Raw genomic sequence first — 21,287 nt, 5'->3', positions numbered from 1 at the left:
CAGTAAGTACACTCCATAACTTAGTAGCCTACATGAGGCTGTCTGCTCGTCAAATCAGGTGGTTTCAGAACTAGGAATACATAGCTCTGAAATCTAAACACAGAGGCACAAGTCGTCACTCTAGTTAATCAGTGGCTGACTGAGCCTAATGTCAACATGGCTAACAATGCCATACCACTATTTCCCAAAGCTTACTCTCTGTTTTCCATCGCTTTAGAAAGGACTCTTGCAAAACACTTGACACAGGAACTTCTATTTGCATCAAGAGCTTTGTCTTGATACTGTTTGCATGTTTAAATACTTAAAGGTAAGTGGAAATTCAGTTCCATAATGCCAAGACAAGCATTGATTTATGATTTTCATTAATAACAGGGAACAAGTATGCAAGCTACTGTATTCCTCGTACCAGCCTAATTACAGGGGCTTCTATTCTTAGACTGAACAAGGTCATTAACTACCAGTGTTTATACCATGGCATTGTTGAATACACCTTTCTGATTGGTTTGAAGGGCATTCTATAGCGTGCATTATTTCCTTTTATAAACGTGGTGGTTCGAGCCCTGAATGCTGATTGGCTGAAAGCCGTGGTATATCAGACCGCATACCAATGGGTATGACAAAACATTTATTTTTACTGGTCTAATTATGTTGGTAGCCAGTTTATAATAGCAATAAGGCACCTCCGGGCTGTATCCAGGCACTCCGCGTTTCGTTGTGCGTTAGAACAGTCATATATTGGCCATATACCGCACCTCTTCGGGGTGTGTACATTTGCACAGTAGAATTTAATGGCTATAGTTTATTTTTATATATTTTGTTTGAGCTGCTTTTGAAAGCAAAAGTCGGGTTAAAAACACTATTCGTATTTTGAATTCGATTTTCATAATGGCAAGCTAGGACTGATAGTTTGGTTAGCTAAACTAGCAAATCTGTTTGTTTGTTTACCACAGCAACTACTGTAGCTATCTAGTAAACTTGCTAGCTACTTCAGTGGATGTTGAACACATTTCTATCGCAAGTGAACACATTTCTAGCGGAAAATGTATTAAATTATAACCATGGTATAAAATGGATAATCAACTCTGGTCCCTATTGTGTTAACCAGAAAATAATGCAATTCTGTAGAAGGTCAGTTCTGCTCGGTCATGGAACAATGGAACACAACTCACACGTTGTTCATTATTTTACATAGAACTCATGATAATGCCCGAGAAGCCGGTGTTTGGAGGATATTCTACAAAGGGTTGGTGAAAACAAGCATTGTGATTGGTTGAGGTGCATTCTAAATCATAAAAAAATAAACATTTGGCACGGGTAAGCCTATGATGCAAACATTTTAGAGTGGTCTTTTATTGTCCCCCGCACAAGGTGCACCTGTGTAATGGTCATGCTGTCTAATCAGCTTCATGATATGCCACATTTTTCAAGTCGATGGATTATTTTAGCAAAGCAGAATTGCTCACTAACAGGGATGTAAACAAATGTGTGCACAACATTTTGTGTGTATGGAACATTTCTGGGAACTTTTATTTCAGCTCATGGAACATGGGATCAACACTTTACATGTTGCGTTTATATGGGTCGTGTCTCTGGCAACCTAACCAATAGAATGAACTGACATCTTTTGTCAGCCAGTTGAAAGCATGAATCAGCATCATTTTTATGGATTTATACAAATAAATGTCAATAGCAAAACAGGTCAAACGACATGAAATACCGCTAGTTTGCTGTCTTACCAGCTTCAGTTTGAAGTGAATGCATTAGCTGTTTAGTTGGCTACCTCCTCTGAACTGTGTCCTGACGAGAGAGCACATTTTCTATGCCAGGCGATCATTAGCATCATTAGCTCATTGTTATATATGTATCCAAAACACTGCCAGAGATGCGACCCAGTCGTTGTCTTTTTGTTCTAAATCTATGGACGCGACCCAGTCATTCGTTCTAAATGTTCTGTTGCCATGATGGCTGGCAAAGTTCTTATCCCTTGCTTGCTAGCTAGCCAAAGTTGGCTAACACAGCCACGTCAAACAGTGTAGCCAGAATAACAGCAATGTAGCTGCATTTGCATTTCTTTAAGTTGTCTTCTAGTGATTTTTTGGGGGATACATCCATAACAATGCGCTAATGATGTGCGATTTCGCCTGGCATAGGCCACACTGTTCAGAAGAGATGGCCAACTACTCAGCTAACACAATCCCTTCAAACTGAAGCTAGAATGACAGCAAATGAGCTGCATTTTGTGTTTTTCTATTGACATTTCTTAGTATATATCCATAAAAAATGTGGCTGATTCATAAAAATGTGGCTGAAAAAAGCTGCCAGCCTGTCTGTCTCCTCCAGATTCCCAACACTTTCATTGCCATACATAGGGACAGCTGGAGATCGAATTTCAATGTTGCAAATGTCGGAGAGGCAGACAGCAGGGTTATTACAAATCTCTGCTGTTGAAAACCAAATGCTAGTCTAAAAGAAATGGGAGATAATGTCTAGATTCTTTTCACCGTGTAAATCTAGTATGTAAATTGCCTGGCTGAGTTGATGAGACAGTGGATTGCAAAGTCAGACGGAACAGAGTAAATACGTCATAGATTTAGCCGGTGGTAATTTGTGGATCACCATCCAGGATTGGATCACCATCCAGGATTAGACCCACCCGTTGTATAATATGATTGATATGATGTATAATATACAGTCATCATGAAAAATATGTGTTATAATGTGTGCGGCGGAAATACTCTATGCAAAGTTATTGATTTTCATGTTTGGAATGACAACAATTGGACTTATGTAATTGCAAATCCATTGCAGTTCATGTATGTTGCATACAGTCCAACAGCTTTGTACTGCACTTAAAATATGTGCAGGTAGCCTAGTGGTTAGAGCGTTGGGCCAGTAACCGAAAGGCTGCTAGATCGAATCCCCGATAATTTTGCCTAGTTAAATAAAGGTTAAATAAAAATAAATACAAAAATACAAATAAATGTATCATATGTAATATATCATACCATTAGCCTACATGTCAATGGGGCCTAATAAATTATTTGTGCATAATATGCAAGTATGGATCCAGGTTCACTGAGAGTTAATAAGAAAAGATTTATAACAATGGTATTGCCAGTATTACCCCTGTAATACACTGTCATTATCCTGCTTGAAACGTGGGCTATTTCTCTGTTATCCCATTGGCTCTACCAAAGACACGGTAGACCAGATATGTGCTGATTGGACACAATGGAATTAGGGGGAGGGACAAAGTGAGCCTGTCGCACTCACCTGAACATCAACAAGACTGATTTGACAAGGCAGATAGGATAGTTGCACAGAAAACCGTAATTGTATTTAAATGACTTTGGATAATTTTGAACATATCACGTTTCTTTGAGTGCAAATTAACTTTGTGAAAAGGGAATAGTAATATTCTTCTACTCTCAGGTGCGTTTCTCTTTTTATACTTGCGTTCTCCTTTTTTAAGTATTTAGGCTCTACGAAACGCTGTAGTTTTTATGCTTTCACGCATGAATTGACACAAGGTTGGAATCCTATGCGATGTGTAGATCATCCATAGTCTATGAGGCTACACTATTCTTGGTAATGGTACTGGTAACAATATTTTACTGAACAGGTTTTTTTTATATATAATTACGACCAACGTTTGACTGTTGGTCCGCTGTGGATGTGTGTTGAATACAGGTTAGCCTTGGACAGAGGCTTCATTTACATGAGTGTCATGCTGTCAGGGGCAAGGTTATTATACTTTTGTATTTTTATATTCGTTTTTACTTCTATTCATTTTAATATTTGTATTTGATATTCAGTTTAGTTTCAGTTAGTTTTCAGATCCACTTTAATAGGTTTTATTTAGTTAAAGTTTTATAAAAAAAAAAACATTTATATTTAAAGTTTCAGTTTTAGTTTTAGTTTTAGGGACAGAAAGAACTCTATGCCTGGGAGGCTAGGAGCGAGTTTAGTGTTTTTAGAGATGTAACTCCCTGCCACTGTGGGTCAGTAATGCATAAGGTGATGGGTCAGGCCATAGTGTAGGTTAGGTTTAAAGGTAGACTTAGTGAGCTGACAAGGATGCATGAAGTAAACCGTAGAAGTTGGTCAATTTCCACAACAAGGAGCATTGAAGCGCAAAGCTAAACTATTCAACTGTTTTGGTCCCATAGCTAGCTGGGTCATTCCTACAATGCATGCGGTACCTTATTTTTTTTGCATTCTTTTAGAAAAAGGTGACACTTACAAGCTTACACTTACATTTTTTTAGGTGCATTTTCCAACCTGCATAATCCTAACAGGGTGGACATTTGGAGCCTAAATTAGCCATAGCTCTGTGAGTGAATAAGATTGAGCAGTTGAACAGGATTTTAACTTCTCTATCAAAAGTATTTGGGCATTTTTACGTGTGGTAAAATGTCTCTATAATTTAGCCTAACGGGTGGACATTTATGAGTGGGACATGCAGACTAATAACATGAAACATGGAATAATTGATAAAACTGAGTGTTTATATTTAGCTTTGCACCATTCTTTTCTCACCAAAGAAATGATGACACTTACTGATTGTGGTGTCATTGTAGGACAGGGTTGTTTTCTTAAATGGAGAATTACAACAAACTAACGAAGGAAAGTGACACCAGGGACACACAGAAAATCTAATATTAAATAATCATAAATAGAATTAAAAAAACATATTAATGAGAGAGAATTTAACTAGGACTATAAATATTTTATTTTATGGCTTATATTTCTTGTGTGGAAAAAAACCCAGGCTACATCCACTGAAGAAAGGTGTTTAAAATGTATAAAATTCCATTTCAAGATACATATTTTTGTGTTTTTAAGGTAAAGGACACCTGACCTTATATTTAAAGCCATTTGGAATTCACATTTTATACTAAATGAGAAGTGATATTTCCGTGGGACAGAAAAGGCAGCGCATGGTAGGAATGACCCAGCTACCATGTTGTAGCAGCATGAAGCGCACCCGTACACATGCGCAGATACTCTGTGTGACTGTCTGAGAGCAAACTCTTGCATCATGCTCATCTCGATGGTCACCGCCTTTCAACGTGTGTTGCATTCTGGAGATAAAAATTGTCTGACTTGCTCCAACATGTTGGTTAATAGAGTCAGACAGGTGTACCGTGGGAAGGTTTTCCCATGAGAGATGATTGACACATGATTCAACATCATTATCACTGTTATGTGGTATGGTAGCAAAACCAAAGGGTGTGCTCTAATGTGAGCTATAGGTTAGTAATATGTGTCAATGCTTACCTGAGATTTCAATGTTTGCCAATTCACAAAACCACTCCCAAAGCCGGCCCAACATTGACATTATAATGGTGCAGGTGCAAACTGACTCAGTACCAAGCTAAACATTCATGCATGTTATCTATGCAGGTTGGGAGTTGCACAACATGTTGTGAATGTCTGTTTATTTACTGTAAATCATTAACTAGTTCTTGCTCTGCCTGTCCTTCACATTACAGGACACATATTTCCTTTTTTATCGACACAGTAAGATCATTGTCACTCATTGAAAAGGAATCCAAGGCAATCACCTTCCTGAATCCCGCAGCTTTCAACGGTTCATAGTGCATGGAAGGGCAAGCCAGACAGTGGACACCAGTGCTAACCCTTTTCGTTAGCAATGCACCTGATAGGCTCTCTCTATATTTCCCCTTCTGCTTTGTAATTTACCTGAAATGCACAGAGGTACATCAGAGCATAGGGCGCCAGCCAGGGCGCTTAGTTCAATGACAAACCATGTTTTCTAGGAAGTAGGCAAAGTGACATTCCTAGATGTATTACATCTCTGTGGTGGGTGTAGTGAGTATAGGCTGCTGTCTCTCCCACTACCGCCTTGTAGGTGTGTAGGGAGGTGCTGGGACATTCTCTTTCACTCTGTTGTTCATACTATTATGTCCTCACGGGAGGGGCAGGCAGAAGGCCTAATTATCAGCCTCTAGACTAACTGGGTGGGAGCCCTGGAATACTGTGTTAACCAACTAGAAAGCCCACTATCTGTTGTTGCCAAAAGCGTACTGTGTGGCCTATATTGATCCACATGTTTCCTACGTTGCCGTTGTTTCATTGGGTGGGGTGATATTCTGTACAGAGTGCCAGGATATATTTAGCAATAGCTTAATATTAGTGTAATTAATATATTACGTATTAATTGGCCCAACCCAAACCCCAAGGTAATTCAGCAGCATTGTGTGGCCTGTTGACAGATCTTCAGGGTTTTGGTGGAAATAACGCACTGTAGACTTCAATGGAAATTCACTATCATTACTGTTCCTTTCTGTTTCTGTATGTGTAACACACAGTTATATTGCCACTGACTCACCTGAATGAGTTGAGCAACCGTATAGGCCGTTTGGTCTATGTCTGGGCAAAATAAATGAAAACAATCTGAGTAGTAACTGATGGTCAAATGTAATTTGATATTTTATGTTCTAATGAAATTGCTATTAAAAAACCTGCGGGCTTTTTATGTCAACACCAGTACATCTACAGTATTTTGACTACTGTAAAGCCTGGATGCCAACAGGTTGTTGGTGGCATGGCTTGGCATGGGGTGATGGGATTCACACAGTGCCACTTGATAAGGTTTAGTAGGAGCTTAGGTACGTCTTTAGCCCGGATAAGAATCTTGTGCGGTTAAAGATCTTACACCTCTTTGCTCCAGGTGGAGCTTAAAGCCCACAAGACCACGCCGTATGCCGAACGCTCCTTTGCATTTTAAAGATATACAGCGCATTTGGAAAGTATTCAGACCCCTTGACTTTTTCCACATTTTGTTGTTACAGCCTTATTCTAAAATGGATTAAATATATTTTTTCCTCATCAATCTACACACAATATTGAGTAATGTCAAAGCAAAAACTGTTTTTTAGATTTTTTTTTTTTAAATTAAAAATAAAAATATCATATCACATTTACCCTTTATTCAGTGCTTTGTTGAAGCACCTTTGGCAGCGATTGCAGCCTCGAGTCTTTTTGGGTATGATGCCACATTTTGTTGTTACAGCCTTATTCTAAAATGGATTAAATATATTTTTTCCTCATCAATCTACACACAATATTGAGTAATGTCAAAGCAAAAACTGTTTTTTAGATTTTTTTTTTTTTAAATTAAAAATAAAAATATCATATCACATTTACCCTTTATTCAGTGCTTTGTTGAAGCACCTTTGGCAGCGATTGCAGCCTCGAGTCTTTTTGGGTATGACGCTACAAGCTTGGCACACCTGTATTTGTGGAGTTTCTCCCATTGTTCTTTGCAGATCCTCTCAAGCTCTGTCAGGTTGGATGGGGAGTGTCGCTGCACAGCTATTTTCAGGTTTCTCCAGAGATGTTAGATCGGGTTCAAGTCCGGGCTCTAGCTGGGCCACTCAAGGAAATTCAGAGACTTGTCCCGAAGCCACTCCTGCGTTGTCTTGGCTGTGTGCTTAGGGTCGTTGTCCTGTTGGAAGGTGAAACTTCACCCCAGTCTGAGGTCTTGAGTGCTCTGGAGCAGGTTTTCATCAATGATCTCGCTGTACTTTGCTATGTTCATCTTTCCCTAGATCCTGACTAGTCTCATAGTCCTTGCCACTGAAAAACATCCCCACAGCATGATGCTGCCACCACCATGCTTCACCGTAGGGATGGTGCCAGGTTCCTTCCAGACGTCACCTCCCTGACCAAGGCCCTTCTCCCCCGATTACTCAGTTTGGCTCAGTCGCACAGCTCTAGGAAGTGTCTTGGTGGTTACATTTAAGAATGATAGAGGCCACTGTGTTCTTGGGGACCTTCAATGCTGCAGACATTTTTTGGTACCCATCCCAAGATCTGTGCCTCGTCACAGTCCTGTCTCCGAGCTCTACGGACAATTCCTTCGACCTCATGGCTTGATTTTTGCTCTGACATGCACTGTCAACTGTCGGACCTTATATAGACAGGTGTGTGCCTTTCTAAATCATGCCCAATCAATTGAATTTACTAGAGATGGACTCCAATCAAGTTGTAGAAGCACCTCAAGGATGATCAATGGAAACAGAATGCACCTGAGCTCAATTTCGAGTCCCATAGGAAAGGATCTCAATTCTTATGTAAATAAGGTATTTCTGTTTATTTTTTATTTTTATACATTTGCAAACATTTCTAAATAACTTTTTTTTGTGTTGTCAGTATGTGGCATTGTGTGTAGATTGATGAGGAACATTTTTTACTTCATCCATTGTAGAATAAGACTGTAATGAAACAAAATGTGGAAAAAGTTAAGGGGTCTTAATACTTTCCAAATGGCTAATAATAGCCTCTCCTTTTCTCACTGCTCGAGCTTTGGCCAGGGCATTGTCTGTGTATCCCTCTATTGGATAAGGGCACATAGATGCTAAATAGAGAGACAGTATTGGTGATGTAATAATCCTACCTGTAAGCTGTTGGTTTGCATACTATTGTCACTCCTGTACACGGATATACAGTACTGTCTTAGAGATGTCAAATAAAATGTGATTCGTCACATGGTTCGTAAACAACAGGTGTAGATTAACAGTGAAATGCTTACTTACGGACCCTTACTAACAATGTAGAGAGAAATATAGTAGAAAGATAATAACACGTGGAATAAATACACAATGAGTAACGATAGCTTGGCTATATACATGGGGTACCAGTACCGAGTCGATGTACAAGGTAATTGAGGTAGATATGTACAAATAGGTAGGGATAAAGTGACTAGGCAATAGGAAAGATAAAAAAGTGGTGGCATCAGCGTATGTGATGAGTCAAAAGAGTTGGTACAAAGGGGGGTCAATGCAGATGGTCCGGATAGTTATTTGGTTAGCTGTGGTTTAGCAGTCTTATTGCTTGGGGGTAGAAGCTGTTCAGGGTCCTGTTGGTTCCAGACTTGGTGCATCGGTACCACTTGCTGTGCGGTAGCAGAGAGAGCAGTCTATGACTTAGATGACTGAAGTTTTTGACAATTTTTAGGGCCTTCCTCTGACACAGCCTGGTATAGAGGTCCTGGATGGCAGGGAGCTCAGCCCCAGTGATGTACTGGATCGTATGCACTACCCTCTGTAGCGCCTTGTTGTTGGATGCCAACCAGTTGCCGTACCAAGTGGTGATGCAGCCAGTCAAGATGCTCTCAATGGTGCAGCTGTAGAACTTTTTGAGGATCTGAGGGCCCATGCCGAATCTTTTCAGCCTCCTGAAGGGGAAGAGGCGTTGTCGTGCCTTCTTCACGACTGTGTTGGTTGTGTTGGTGTGTGCGGACCATGATAATTCCTTAGTGATGTGGACACTGAGGAACTTTAGCTCTCGACCCGCTCCACTACAGCCCCGTTGATGTGAATGGGGGCGTGCTCCTTTGTCTTGCTCTACCATGATATCACTGATCAAACTTTGTCACTGCTAAAAAAGGCCTGGCTTAAAAGCAATAGTATGGGTATATAACATTTCCTAATCTTTAACCACACGAGCTGTAATAGAGAAATGCCACAATTTACACAAGGGAAGCCCTGTAGAATGGATCATCATGATGATGTAATGATTTTTGCCTCAAGCATTAAAACTTCTTTCCTTTATTTTTTTCCCCCAGTTACTTCCCTATCTGGACCCATCTGTGACTTCCAGCCAATTAGCAGAGGCCCCCTGAAGCCCTGGCTCCTCCCACTGTCCCTGTGCCATGGCGAAGAGTGACACGTGGCCGGGCGGCGTTGCCATGGAATCCCTGATCAATATGGACAGCGCTGGGAGCTATGACAGTGTGGTCAGCATGAACTCTGGCTTTGTGCGTGCAGAATCTATTTCCTCCTTTACCCTTAACCACTAACCAGCAGAATAGCTGAGACTCTGATTTCACCGGTTTCTGTTTTCTTTTGTTTATGTGCTGCACTGCTGCCATTGTGGTAAACATTTTGGAATTGATCTAGCTAGATGCAACATGTCAAAAATTGAAAGAGTGCCTTTCTCACCCCCGTCTTGGATTTGATTTATTGACTATGAATTGATATGTTTATATACAGTAGTACAACTGTCTCCCAATGCTAAGAGTCAGTGAGCTACTGGGCTTGTTCATGTTGTGGGTGAGAGATTCAGATGTTTGTTCAGAGAGGGGCCTTTGAGGGGTTCCACAGAATGAGAGAGAAATGAGAGAGAGCGACTGCTTTGAGGACCCAGTCTGTTCATTTCAGAGCTGTTCAGAGGCCCCTCACTAAAATCCACTGCAATACATTCCTCTGGCAGTGCAGTATAGGATGAAAGCTAAAAGCTAGCCGGGAGGAGTACTGAGGTCATTTCTAATTCCCTCCCTGCTGTGTGAAAGGTAAACTTAACTTTGATCCGCTCTGTGTCTACAGTCTCACTGGGCCTCAATGGGCTGTTCAGCTTACATTAGCTGAGAGAAACAGAGAGACTGACTATTAAGAACTGAAAACCAAGCCAAAAGAGTTTGAAGGCCTTACCTAACTTTATACAAGGATATATTGTACACAGACATACCTCCCAGCTAGCATATTTGGTTCCTTGGAAGTTGTGGAAACGTATATTTTTAGTTTCACATTGGTTGTGGGAACGAAGCCATACGTTTCCTGACTGGTAAACGGAATGTTTTTTAAACGTTCTGAGAACAGAAGTTATAGGTTATTTGGAGGTTTATGAATAACTTCCTTAAAACGTTCATTGAATGTTTTAATAACACTGCTAACTTAAAAGCGCACATGGAAATTAATTTCCTAGGTCATGCAAACACATGTATTTTTTATTGTGACACGGTATCAGTGAGATTCAAACCTATAATCTTCTGTTCTCTATCCATGGAATTAATCCGCTGCGCCACCAGGATGGCACTAGCATGCTGTTTTTTTACGCATACAAAGCTGTTAATTTTAGTTTATTCAAATACACCCCATTTCAAAGGAAATAAGCACTCATTAAGATCAAGAGTTGCCAATTAGTGGGCATGGCCAACACACCTGAACACAATTAACATGATTGAGGATAGAGAGAGTTTTGTTGATGCTGACACACCGACTCATTCAAGGGTTTTTATTTATTTTTACTATTTTCTACATTGTAGAATAATGGTGAAGACATCAAAACTATGAATTAACACATATGGAATCATGTAGTAACCAAAAAACTGTTAAACAAGAGATTCTTCAAAGTAGCCACCCTTTGCCTTGATGACAGCTTTGCACACTCTTGGCATTCTCTCAACCAGCTTCATGAGGTAGTCATCAGGAATGTATTTCAATTAACAGGTGTGCCTTGTTAAAAGTTAATTTGTGGAATTTCTTTCCTTAATGCGTTTGAGCCAATTAGTTGTGTTGTGACAAGGTAGGGGTGGTATACAGAAGATAGCCCTATTTGGTAAAAGAACAAGTCAATATTATGGAAAGAACAGCTCAAATAAGCAAAGAGAAACGACAGTCCATTCCTTAATGCGTTTGAGCCAATTAGTTGTTTTGTGACAAGGTAGGGGTGGTATACAGAAGATAGCCCTATCTGGTAAAAGAACAAGTCAATATTATGGAAAGAACAGCTCAAATAAGCAAAGAGAAACGACAGTCCATCATTACTTTAAGACATGAAGGTCAGTCAATCCGGAAAATGTAAAGAACTTTGAAAGTTTCTTCAAGTGCAGTTGCAAAAAACATCTAGCGCTATGATGAAACTGGCTCTCATGAAGACCGCCACAGGAAAAGAAGACCCAGAGTTACCTCTGCTGCAGAGGATAAGTTCATTAGAGTTACCAGCCTCAGAAATTGCAGCCCAAATAAATGCTTCACAGAGTTCAAGTAACAGACACATCTCAATATCAACTGTTCAGAGGAGACTGCGTGAATCAGGCCTTCATGGTTGAATTGCTGCAAAGAAACTACTACTTAAGGACACCAATAATAAGAGACCTGCTTGGGCCAAGAAACACAAGCAATGAATATTAGACCGGTGGAAATCTGTCCTTTGGTCTGATGAGTCCAAATGTGATATTTTTGGTTCCAACCGCCATGTCTTTGTGAGACACAGGGTAGGTGAACGGATAATCTCCACATGTGTGGTTCCCACCGTGAAGCATGGAGGAGGAGGTGTGATGGTGCGGGGGTGCTTTGCTGTTGACACTATCAGTGATTTATTTAGAATTCAAGGCATACTTAACCAGCATGGCTACCACAGCATTCTGCAGCGATACGCCATCCCATCTGGTTTGCGCTTAGTGGAACTATCATTTGTTTTTCAGCAGGACAATAACCCAACACACCTTCAGGCTGTTTAAGGGCTATTTGACCAAGAAGGACAAGGATGAAGTGCTGCAACAGATTACCTGGCCTCCACAATCACCCGACTTCAACCCAATTGAGATGGTTTGGGATGAGTTGGACCGCAGAGTGAAGGAAAAGCAGTGCTCAGCATATGTGGGAACTCTTTCAAGACTGTTGGAAAAGCATTCCAGGTGAAGCTGGTTGAGAGAATGCCAAGCATGTGCAAAGCTGTCAAAGGGTGGCTACTTTGAAGAATCTCAAATATACAATATATTTTTATATGTTTAGCTCTTTTTTGGTTGCTACATGATTACATTCTTGTTATTTCACAATGTTGATGTCTTCACTATTATTCTACAATGTAGAAAATAGTAAAAATAAATAAAAACCCTTGAATGAATAGGTGTGTCCAAACTTTTGACTGGTACTGTATATGTTTTAAAATCATATTTTTAGAACGTTCTTTGAACATTACTAAAGTTTTCTTGTGTTTTTTATGGAAAGTTTTTTGTTAATGTTCTCGGAACAATTTGAGAACATGACTTTAAATAAATCCATGAGGAAACCTGTAGGAAAAGTTAGTCTGAAGGACTGAAATTCCCACAGAAGAACGTTGGTTCTTAACCTTCTTGGAACAATTTGAGAACATTACTTTAAATAGAACCATGAGGAAACCTGTAACAAACATTATGCTGAAATACTGAAATTCCCACAGAAGAACGTTGTTTCTTAATTTACATTTTCTAAACTCTTTGAGAACATTCCCAACGTCAAACCAGTTGGAGAACGTTTCTCGAAAATTACCAAAATGTAACCATATTCGAACTTTTAGGAAAAGTTATGTTAAAGTAATGAAATACCAAGAACATATGTTTTTTTTGTTAAGTTCCTTAAATGTGCTGAGAATGTTCCAAAGCCAAGCAACTGTGCTGCACCATTCCCAGAATTTGTGGGAAGGTTTTATGCAAAATAACCATAGAACAACCACGCTCCTACCAAGCTCTAAGAAACATATCATTCTCAGAACATTATGTGCTAGCTGGGCTGGCATACAGTTCCACATACAGTAGTTATGTAATCTTGATTAAAGGGTAGCAATTAATTGCATTGTTATTTTATTCTGAATCTGTTTGTACTCTGCATTTCTAGTTTGTCTATGTTTACGGGTTTCTTCTTTTTGTTGTCTTTGTGTTTGTGTCCTCTTTGTGTGTGTGTGTGTGAGGCAGAGTGATGACAGTCTGGAGTACCTCTCTGTTGAGGAGCGGGCATGCCTCATGTTTCTGGAGTCCACCATTGAGTCCCTGGAGATGGAGGAGGACAGTGGCCTGTCCAATGATGAACCAGACCCCAGCAGCCTGGCAGCCAAACATCACCACCTCTCTATGGGACAGACTAAACTGGAGGGTGAGTACGGGATTTTCCCATGCAGGACACAAAAAAATGTGTCCAGGTTTTAGGTCAGGATTGTGCGAGCCAGTTTAGCAACCTGTGAGAATTTGATAGTAAAATAATTCCTGCTGTTTCTGCCTGTCTTCTAGATGTATCAAAACTCCAGCATGACGACTCAGGTAGAGATCGTAAGTCCTACCTGAACTGCCGAGTGCCTACACCTCTTCTTCTGGCAAATGGCCTTGCCAGTATCCAGCTCAAAGTCACAGGGGCAACCACCCATCCCAGTGTCCCAACTGCAGCAATTGAGTCCAAAGCCCCATTAGTAGCGACCCAGCCCAGTACCCCAGGGGCAGTCACTGATCTGAAACCCCAAAAGGTAATCACTGAACCCACAGTCCCAGAAGTAGTCACAGACCCTAAAGCTCCAAAGATAGCAACTGTGCCCAAGACCTCAGAGTTGTCTTCTGACATCAAAGCTCCTGGGTTGGCCACTATCACAAAAGTTCCGGTGCTGTCCACTGAATCTAAACCCCCCAAAACAACCCCTTCATTAGCCACGTCAGATTTACCCACAGATGATTCTGTGGACAACATGCCTAAAGGAGTCTCTGTAGACAGTAAGCCTGCGAATTGCAACACTAAGGTTCCGTCTGAGCTGGATCTGAAGCTGATTCCCCCTCCCTCAGACTTCAGGGATGATGAGCTAGAGGAAGAGAGTGATCCTCCAGTGCCTGCAGAACTCAGAGGTCCTCTGACCTACAGTGAGCTGGAGCAACTACGCAGACAGGTCTCCATGAAGAGAGCTGCACCAGCCTCCTCTGGAGCCCAAGAGGCACCACCTTCTAAACCCTGTGTTGATCTGCCTGTCAGTACCCAAGCACTACCCTGCCCCTCAGATGTCCTACCCACCCCCATTCCTGAGGCCCTGGAACCAAAGAGCCGGCCCGCTGTGGCCCCTAAGCCCAAGAGGCTTCCCTCCAACATCATCCTGAAGTCTCACAAGTTAGACAGTTACCCAGGCCCCTCGCCCATTGACAGGTCAATGATTGACCCCCAGAAGGTGCGCATGGAGGCCCTACGGAAGCTCGGGCTCCTGAAGACTGAGGATGGAGTCTCAGGCCCTGTTGTTTCATCCAAATCCAGGAAGTCATGGGCACCCCCTCCTTCTCACAGCCTGGTTACCACCCAGACCAAAGCCCCAGCCCAAATCCCTACCCCAGCTCCAGTCCCTGCCATCACCCTTACCCCAGTTCCTGCCCCAGCACTAACTCCAGCACTAGTCCCAGCCCCTCCCACTACCCCAGCCCCAGTCCCCGTCCCAGCCACTACCCCAGCCCCAGTCCCAGCCCAATTCAGTGACAATGCCAAAGCTCTGTCCTCACCTGCTACACTTCCTTCACCACCCAAGCATATTCCCCCTCCCATAGGGGTCAAATCAGCGACTCTGGAGCGCTCTGGCAAGGGCCTGAGCAGCTACAAGGCCAGCAATGCCTCCCTCAGGGCCAACCAAGGTCCCAAAGACGCACTGTCCCCTGGCAACCTGCGCAACTCTAGACCCCGCCCCGCCTCCCTAGGAACTGGGAAAGACTTTGTGAATGTTCAGGGTGAGGCCTCCCACTCCCAGCCAGGTCATGGGGAGTCCCAGAACAAGCTGCCCCGCTCCCATGGCATCAGTGTGCTCATCTGCCCCAACAGCAAGAGTGGAGAGGACCGACGGGAGGCCCTGAAGAAGCTAGGACTGCTGGGGGACTGAGGGCATGAAGAGGGGCAATGGAACTGCACCATTACAGAATCCATATGAGAGGTGAGGTCTGAGGAGGATGTTCTTAATATGGATTCTGTACAACTAAGCCATCCTCTAGTCTTTGGTCACTGGGACACTTACATTTATGGGAAGATTATTCTCCCCATAAAAATGCCTTCTTTGAAGCAATATGCAAGGAGCACTATTTGTTTGATGGAGAATTGCTTGGCTCTACAGACAGCTACAGTATATATTCATAGAGGGCAGTGTCTTTTTGCCTTCTTCCTGCACAGAAATGCTGTATGTACCCGAAGACTGCCTTTTAATGAATATCATGGTTACAATATACTACTATGAGATACTACAGTAACTACAGTATGCAGTACAGTAGGTAAATGAAAGGCTGTTTGTAAACCTCATTTGACATATTCAGTAATTTTCTAAATAAAATATAATAAACTTCATGAGGGATGTTGTGTTATGAAATTGTATGGCAACCTCTTATGAAGACCAATACACAATCTGTTTTCTAAAATGGGGAATACACGTGATGTTATTGTTATAGTTAAGGATGTGCCTTTATAACTTCTCATTTCACGTAACCTTTGACAAGAATACCATTGTTTTAACTTCCTAAAGTTCCTCTAACCTCCCCTCAAAGTTATTGTTTTTTGGGGGGACCATGGCAACCAGTAAAAATGTTTTTGCTGATTTGCAATTTGACTCTGATTCAATTCAATGTGTCAAAAGACTTTGATGTAGTGATTGGCAGTTGTCAAGGAACCAAATTAAAAGGTCGAAAAATGCACTACTACATAGCGTACAGTACGTAGATAGAAGCTTCAGTCAGTCAGTGGCCAGTCAGTGATAGGAATCTGAAATGTGGTTTTAGGTGTGACGCACATCACAACCCATACTAACTGGTTGCTGAGCAGCAGCCACAATGTCCAATATAGGTCTGTCAGTGGTGAGATTATTGAAATACTGTTTTTATAGTTGAGAGAGCAACTTCCTGATGGTTCCTAAGATTGTATCACCTCTTAAAATTCTACCAGTTTGGGTTCATGTAGTTACTATTCATTGTCTGTCAAAATTCGTCACTCTCAAACTGTTAGCGTAGCATTTAGAATTGAAAGAGAAGAGAAAGGGGATGCCTAGTCAGTTGCATAACTGAATGCATTCAACTGAAATGCGTCTTCCGCATTTAACCCAACCCCAAAAGTGTCTCATTAAGTGTTACCCGTGGCAGGACTTTTTAAACCATGTCAATGTTTTGCTTTGTAAATAGAGAATAAACCTCGAAACTATCTTCATATGAACTCTTAAATTCATACAACACTTTTAACATGATGAGTATGGTATAGTGCTTTATAATATGAAATGGTTGGTCCAATGGATTGTGAAAACAAAAGGTAAATTGCAGGTTACAGGTAGAATAAGACATTGTTGATATGTGCCCTTCGAAGCAGAAGGATGTTATGTTATTTATCTGTCAGCTGTATTGGGCTCTGCCTACATATGACGTTAGGAGCGTCATAGGCCCTGGTTTGTCATGTCAACACATCGGTGTTACAGCTGCAGTAGTTTCATCTGATGTGACAAAAAACTGGACAAACCTTTCATTAACTCATATCAACCATTAACTCATATCAACCATGAACTCATATCAACTCATATCAACCATGAACTCATATCAACTCATATCAACCATTAACTCATATCAACCATTGACTCATATCAACCATTAACTCATATCAACTCATATAAACCATTAACTCATATCAACCATTAACTCATATCAACCATTAACTCATATCAACCATTAACTCTTATCAACTCATATCAACCATTAACTCATATCAACTCATATAAACCATTAACTCATATCAACCATTGACTCATATCAACCATTAACTCATATCAACTCATATCAACCATTAACTCATATCAACCATTGACTCATATTAACCATTAACTCATATCAACCATTGACTCATATTAACCATTAACTCATATCAACTCATATCAACCATTAACTCATATCAACCATTGACTCATATCAACCATCAACTCATATCAACCATTAACTCATATCAACCATTAACTCATATCAACTCATATCAACCATTAACTCATATCAACTCATATCAACCATTAACTCATCAAACTGCAACAACCTTTCTATTCCATCTATTATTGTTCAAGCTCTGTATGACTTGATTTAATGGTTCATCATTTAGAAAGATTTGTGATTCAAATGTTAAACTATACAAAATATATCTGCTCACCATAGCATTTTGACTATGAGAATTAGGGCTGGATTCAATCTGTATCACAGACGTATCGCAGAAGATCCGCGTTATAGCACGATTTAAATGTGAAGGCATTGTTTGCAGAGACTGCATTCACAGTAAATACTGCATATGTCGTCTCAATCTGAAATTACCTTTACATTTTAATGCCGATTTTCTGCGATACATATCGAATCCAGCCCTGAATTAAGTTCTACAGCACTGGATACAATCTCAGTACAATTTTGGATTAAATTGATGCTAGAAGGATTTCAAGGGTCCATCCCAAGGGTCCATCCCAATTTCAAGGGTCAGTCAGAAAGACCAGTACCCAAACCCAGTACATAAAATACTACCTGACACACCCCTTATGGACTGATTTTAAGAAATGGTTATTGTCTGAGATGTCCTCAGTCTCATAAACATCTTTAAGGAAAAGGGCTACCTTAAGACATCAAATAATATTAGAAATGAAACTCAATTACAGTATGTTTATTTTGATAAGTGTTTTCATTTCACCTCTGTACATACTCTTTATTTTTTTTACAGTTGATAAAGTTACATGTACGTGTGCATCTTCATCTTCATGGGTTGAACACAGTGAATGAGCATTTTAGAGAACAAACGAGAGCTACAAGAAATGTAAGAACACCAATTCCATTCATTTAAAAAGACAATACAAAATCCAGACATTTTTACATGAGAAATAACAATTTCCAAGTGCAAATACCATTATCAACTCTATGATACATCATAGCAAACGCATGTTTAAAAAAAAGCTACAAAACAGAAACATCTGATGTGTTCAGGTTGCAGGGACAGAGGGAGGAAGATGAAGGAGGGAGAGAATGGTGAGTTGGGATTTGGTGGGAGCAGTGAGTGCTATTGACATCGAAATGCTGAAGAAAAAGAAACTGGATGATATAAATAGTAATGGCAACTTAAGACAACCATAAATGTAGCTAGGCTTTTTTTGGAAACATTCAAAGGGATACAGATATGGCATTATGTGTGACTTGTATTAAACAGTTCCTCTGGTCTGCAAGGCTAGACCACCCTTGTCTTACAATTTAGCAATGTGGTCAAAATCCCTTTCCCTTATCCAGAAGCACATGTGCTTACAACTATCTAAAGGTTGTGTACAGTAGCTTTTACTGTTTACACTTTTTATTTTCTCTTTTATATACAACAAAAACTGAAAAACAACAAACCATCAGAGTTTGCAAGGGAAATCCATATGATGTTTATGAGCAGTAATATATTTATTTGTCTTCAATGAGGGTTTGAGAGTGTTGAGGGGATTACTTGTTATCATTGTCATTAGCTTTTACATTGACAATGCAATTGTTAGCAATATTTCAATTGCAATATTATTGTATTGATCAACTATATTGGTATTTCAACATTATTGGTGTGGGATGCTGAACTTTATTCACAACCCTAATGTCAGTCACAATTTTTTTTTAAGAAATCCAAGAATATGTTCTCAATATGTGTTGGCAGATTAAAACATTTTTTTTTTGTATTTCTCTGGACACAGAGAGAGGAGTAACACAATGGAGACTTAATTCATTGCACTTATACAACAAAGGTAGGATGACAGGCTCTAGATCTAGTGCACAAGATAATAACTTGGCCTGCCATGCAGGCAGTCTTTGGAAGAGCTGGTCTTATTGGGACAGAATCTGACATGGGCGTTTGGGAAGGAAAGGGGCTGGGGTGGGGTACTTGGATTAGGGAGAGGGTGAAGAGGACATGGGTGGAAAATAGTTTGGGGTCCTGCTCAAGATAATTAGGATTAAAAGGATTCAATCCTCGTCTAATTTATTTTCATTATTTACAAGATTGAAAGAAAAAATCTATAAAATGGGTTGGTAGGCCATGGATGAAGAGACAAATGTGATGTGACTATCATTTACATGAGGACAGGTGGTAGAATTATATTTATACTTATGATGCATCTCTCTCTCAACTTTATTTTATATTAAAGCAGGGGTGTCAAACATACGACCCGTGAGGAGGTCCAATAGGGCCCGCGGGTGCTTTGAGTAAAACAATAAAAACTTGAACGTTAAAACGATTTCCTAAATTCCCAAACCGATTGACAGCAAGGAAATATTTTAAAAAATTCAGTGCGGCCCTCCGGACCTTGTTGAAGACTGAATGCGGCCCCCGGAGCAAAATGAGTTTGACACCCCTGTATTAAAGCAATGGACTATTAGTGTGATGCGAGGTCAGAAAACACCAGAAAAAGGACTTGAGATTGAAGAATTAAAGTGACCTTTTTAAAAGAAGCAGCAAACGTATGTCCCTCAAAGACATTTCTCTGTCTCTCTCTCACAGAGTCGTGTCCAACAAAGACATTGTCTGTATCACAGAGGCGTGTCCCTTAATTAAGACATCTCTGTCTCTCCCTCACCAGTCATGGTCCACAGAGACATAGAGACATTTCTCTGTCTCTCTCCTGTGGCTTTCACAAATCTAGTTTTCTATTTATTTTCCAAAATGTCCATCACGTTCTGGAAAGAATTATAAACTACACTGTATACGCTTTGTTAAGTTAACTTGGATATAGAATAACAGAAAATGTCTGAACGTAGGTAACAGACAGTTATACAATCTGGACAGAAGAAAAAAACATAGAATAACTGTTTTAACAGTAATACCTTAACAAGAAGTTGCTCTAAGAGCTCAGATATAGTAAGGCTTTGAATGTTGTGGAATGTAACTATGACATGAAACTGACAGGTCTTTCTCCTTGAGGATTGTTCATGGAGGATATAAATCTACAAAAGGTTATACATTTATCAAAACAGACTCGTCTTGGAATGGATTGAGCTGAAGCTGGAACTCAAGTGAAATACTATTTATTAAAGCACATTTATTATAACTCAGTTCCAGCTCTAAACAAATGTGACAAACATATTACCCTTGTAACATCCTTCTTCTTGTCTGACATAAATGCCACTACCGTTGTCCATTTTGTCAACACAGACTTAACATGCGTCATCTGAAATACGCACACATCCTTCGCATTGGGGATTGCTGTGAAAATGACATACAAGGCCATATATGCTAATAGAAACAGCAAAAAAACTAAGACACCAACATATTGTAGTGGTGATAAATATTCAGAAAGAAGAGATGAGAAAGACAGCCTGTACTGTACTTTGACTCAAGTTGGTTGACTTCATGGACTGTATGGTTGTGGAGGAAATGAAACGGCTTAAAACCAAACAGATGAAGAAGATCAACATGTGGGACTGCATAGTGAAGTGTGTCGTCAAAGCCTCTACAGTATGAAAAAATAGAAGAAAAAAGAGTTATTTTGGTCAACTTGTTTAAAGTCCTGTGAGAGTTCTGTGTTTGGCCTGTAAGAGGGGGCGGGGTCTGGTGCTTTAGGGGCGGGTTTGGTGTGGCAACTACTTATATGGACGCAAGAAGCCGGAGACTTTGCTGCTTATGAGGCGTATGAACGAGCGCGGCAGCATCTCGTTGGACTCCCGAGTGGTGTACTTGAAGTAGTTGTTTGGGTGGGCCAGCACGTCGAAGAGAGTTTTAATCAGCTTTTTATCCTGATGGAAAGAAGACAACAACACAGCA

The 21,287-nt window shown here is 40.5% G+C and overlaps 2 protein-coding genes across 7 annotated transcripts in view; one reads left to right on the top strand and one right to left on the bottom strand.

Moving 5' to 3' along the window:
- Positions 1 to 115: 115 nt before the first annotated feature.
- On the top strand, positions 116 to 16,706 carry LOC106566911 (specifically androgen-regulated gene protein). Of its 3 annotated transcripts, none has more exons than XM_014135499.3 (4): positions 116 to 307; positions 9,596 to 9,787; positions 13,484 to 13,661; positions 13,796 to 16,706. In XM_014135499.3, exons 2-4 carry the CDS (start codon positions 9,683 to 9,685, stop codon positions 15,400 to 15,402), a joined length of 1,890 nt encoding a protein of 629 aa, XP_013990974.1. In that variant the 5' UTR covers positions 116 to 307; positions 9,596 to 9,682; the 3' UTR covers positions 15,403 to 16,706. The 3 variants fall into 3 exon arrangements, with proteins under 3 accessions (XP_013990974.1, XP_013990975.1, XP_013990973.1); XM_014135500.3 differs by lacking the exon at positions 116 to 307 and adding an exon at positions 3,271 to 3,432 and having other exon boundaries at positions 9,596 to 9,766; XM_014135498.3 differs by lacking the exon at positions 116 to 307 and adding an exon at positions 3,271 to 3,432.
- A 1,455-nt stretch (positions 16,707 to 18,161) lies between these two features.
- Positions 18,162 to 21,287, bottom strand: part of LOC106566910 (signal peptide, CUB and EGF-like domain-containing protein 3) — a 103,492-nt gene continuing 100,366 nt past the window's right edge. For all 4 annotated transcript variants that reach the window (XM_014135494.3, XM_014135495.3, XM_014135496.3 and 1 more), the window contains one exon: positions 18,162 to 21,259. In XM_014135494.3, the coding sequence (XP_013990969.1) occupies positions 21,107 to 21,259 (153 nt within the window). In that variant the 3' untranslated portion in view covers positions 18,162 to 21,106. The remainder of the gene's footprint in view (positions 21,260 to 21,287) is intronic.

Source organism: Salmo salar, chromosome 13 (genome assembly GCF_965601325.2).
Source record: "Salmo salar chromosome 13, fSalSal1, whole genome shotgun sequence".
Taxonomy (NCBI): domain Eukaryota; kingdom Metazoa; phylum Chordata; class Actinopteri; order Salmoniformes; family Salmonidae; genus Salmo; species Salmo salar.
Note: the sequence above shows the minus strand (reverse complement) of the source record. Positions and strands in the feature narration are given on the sequence as shown.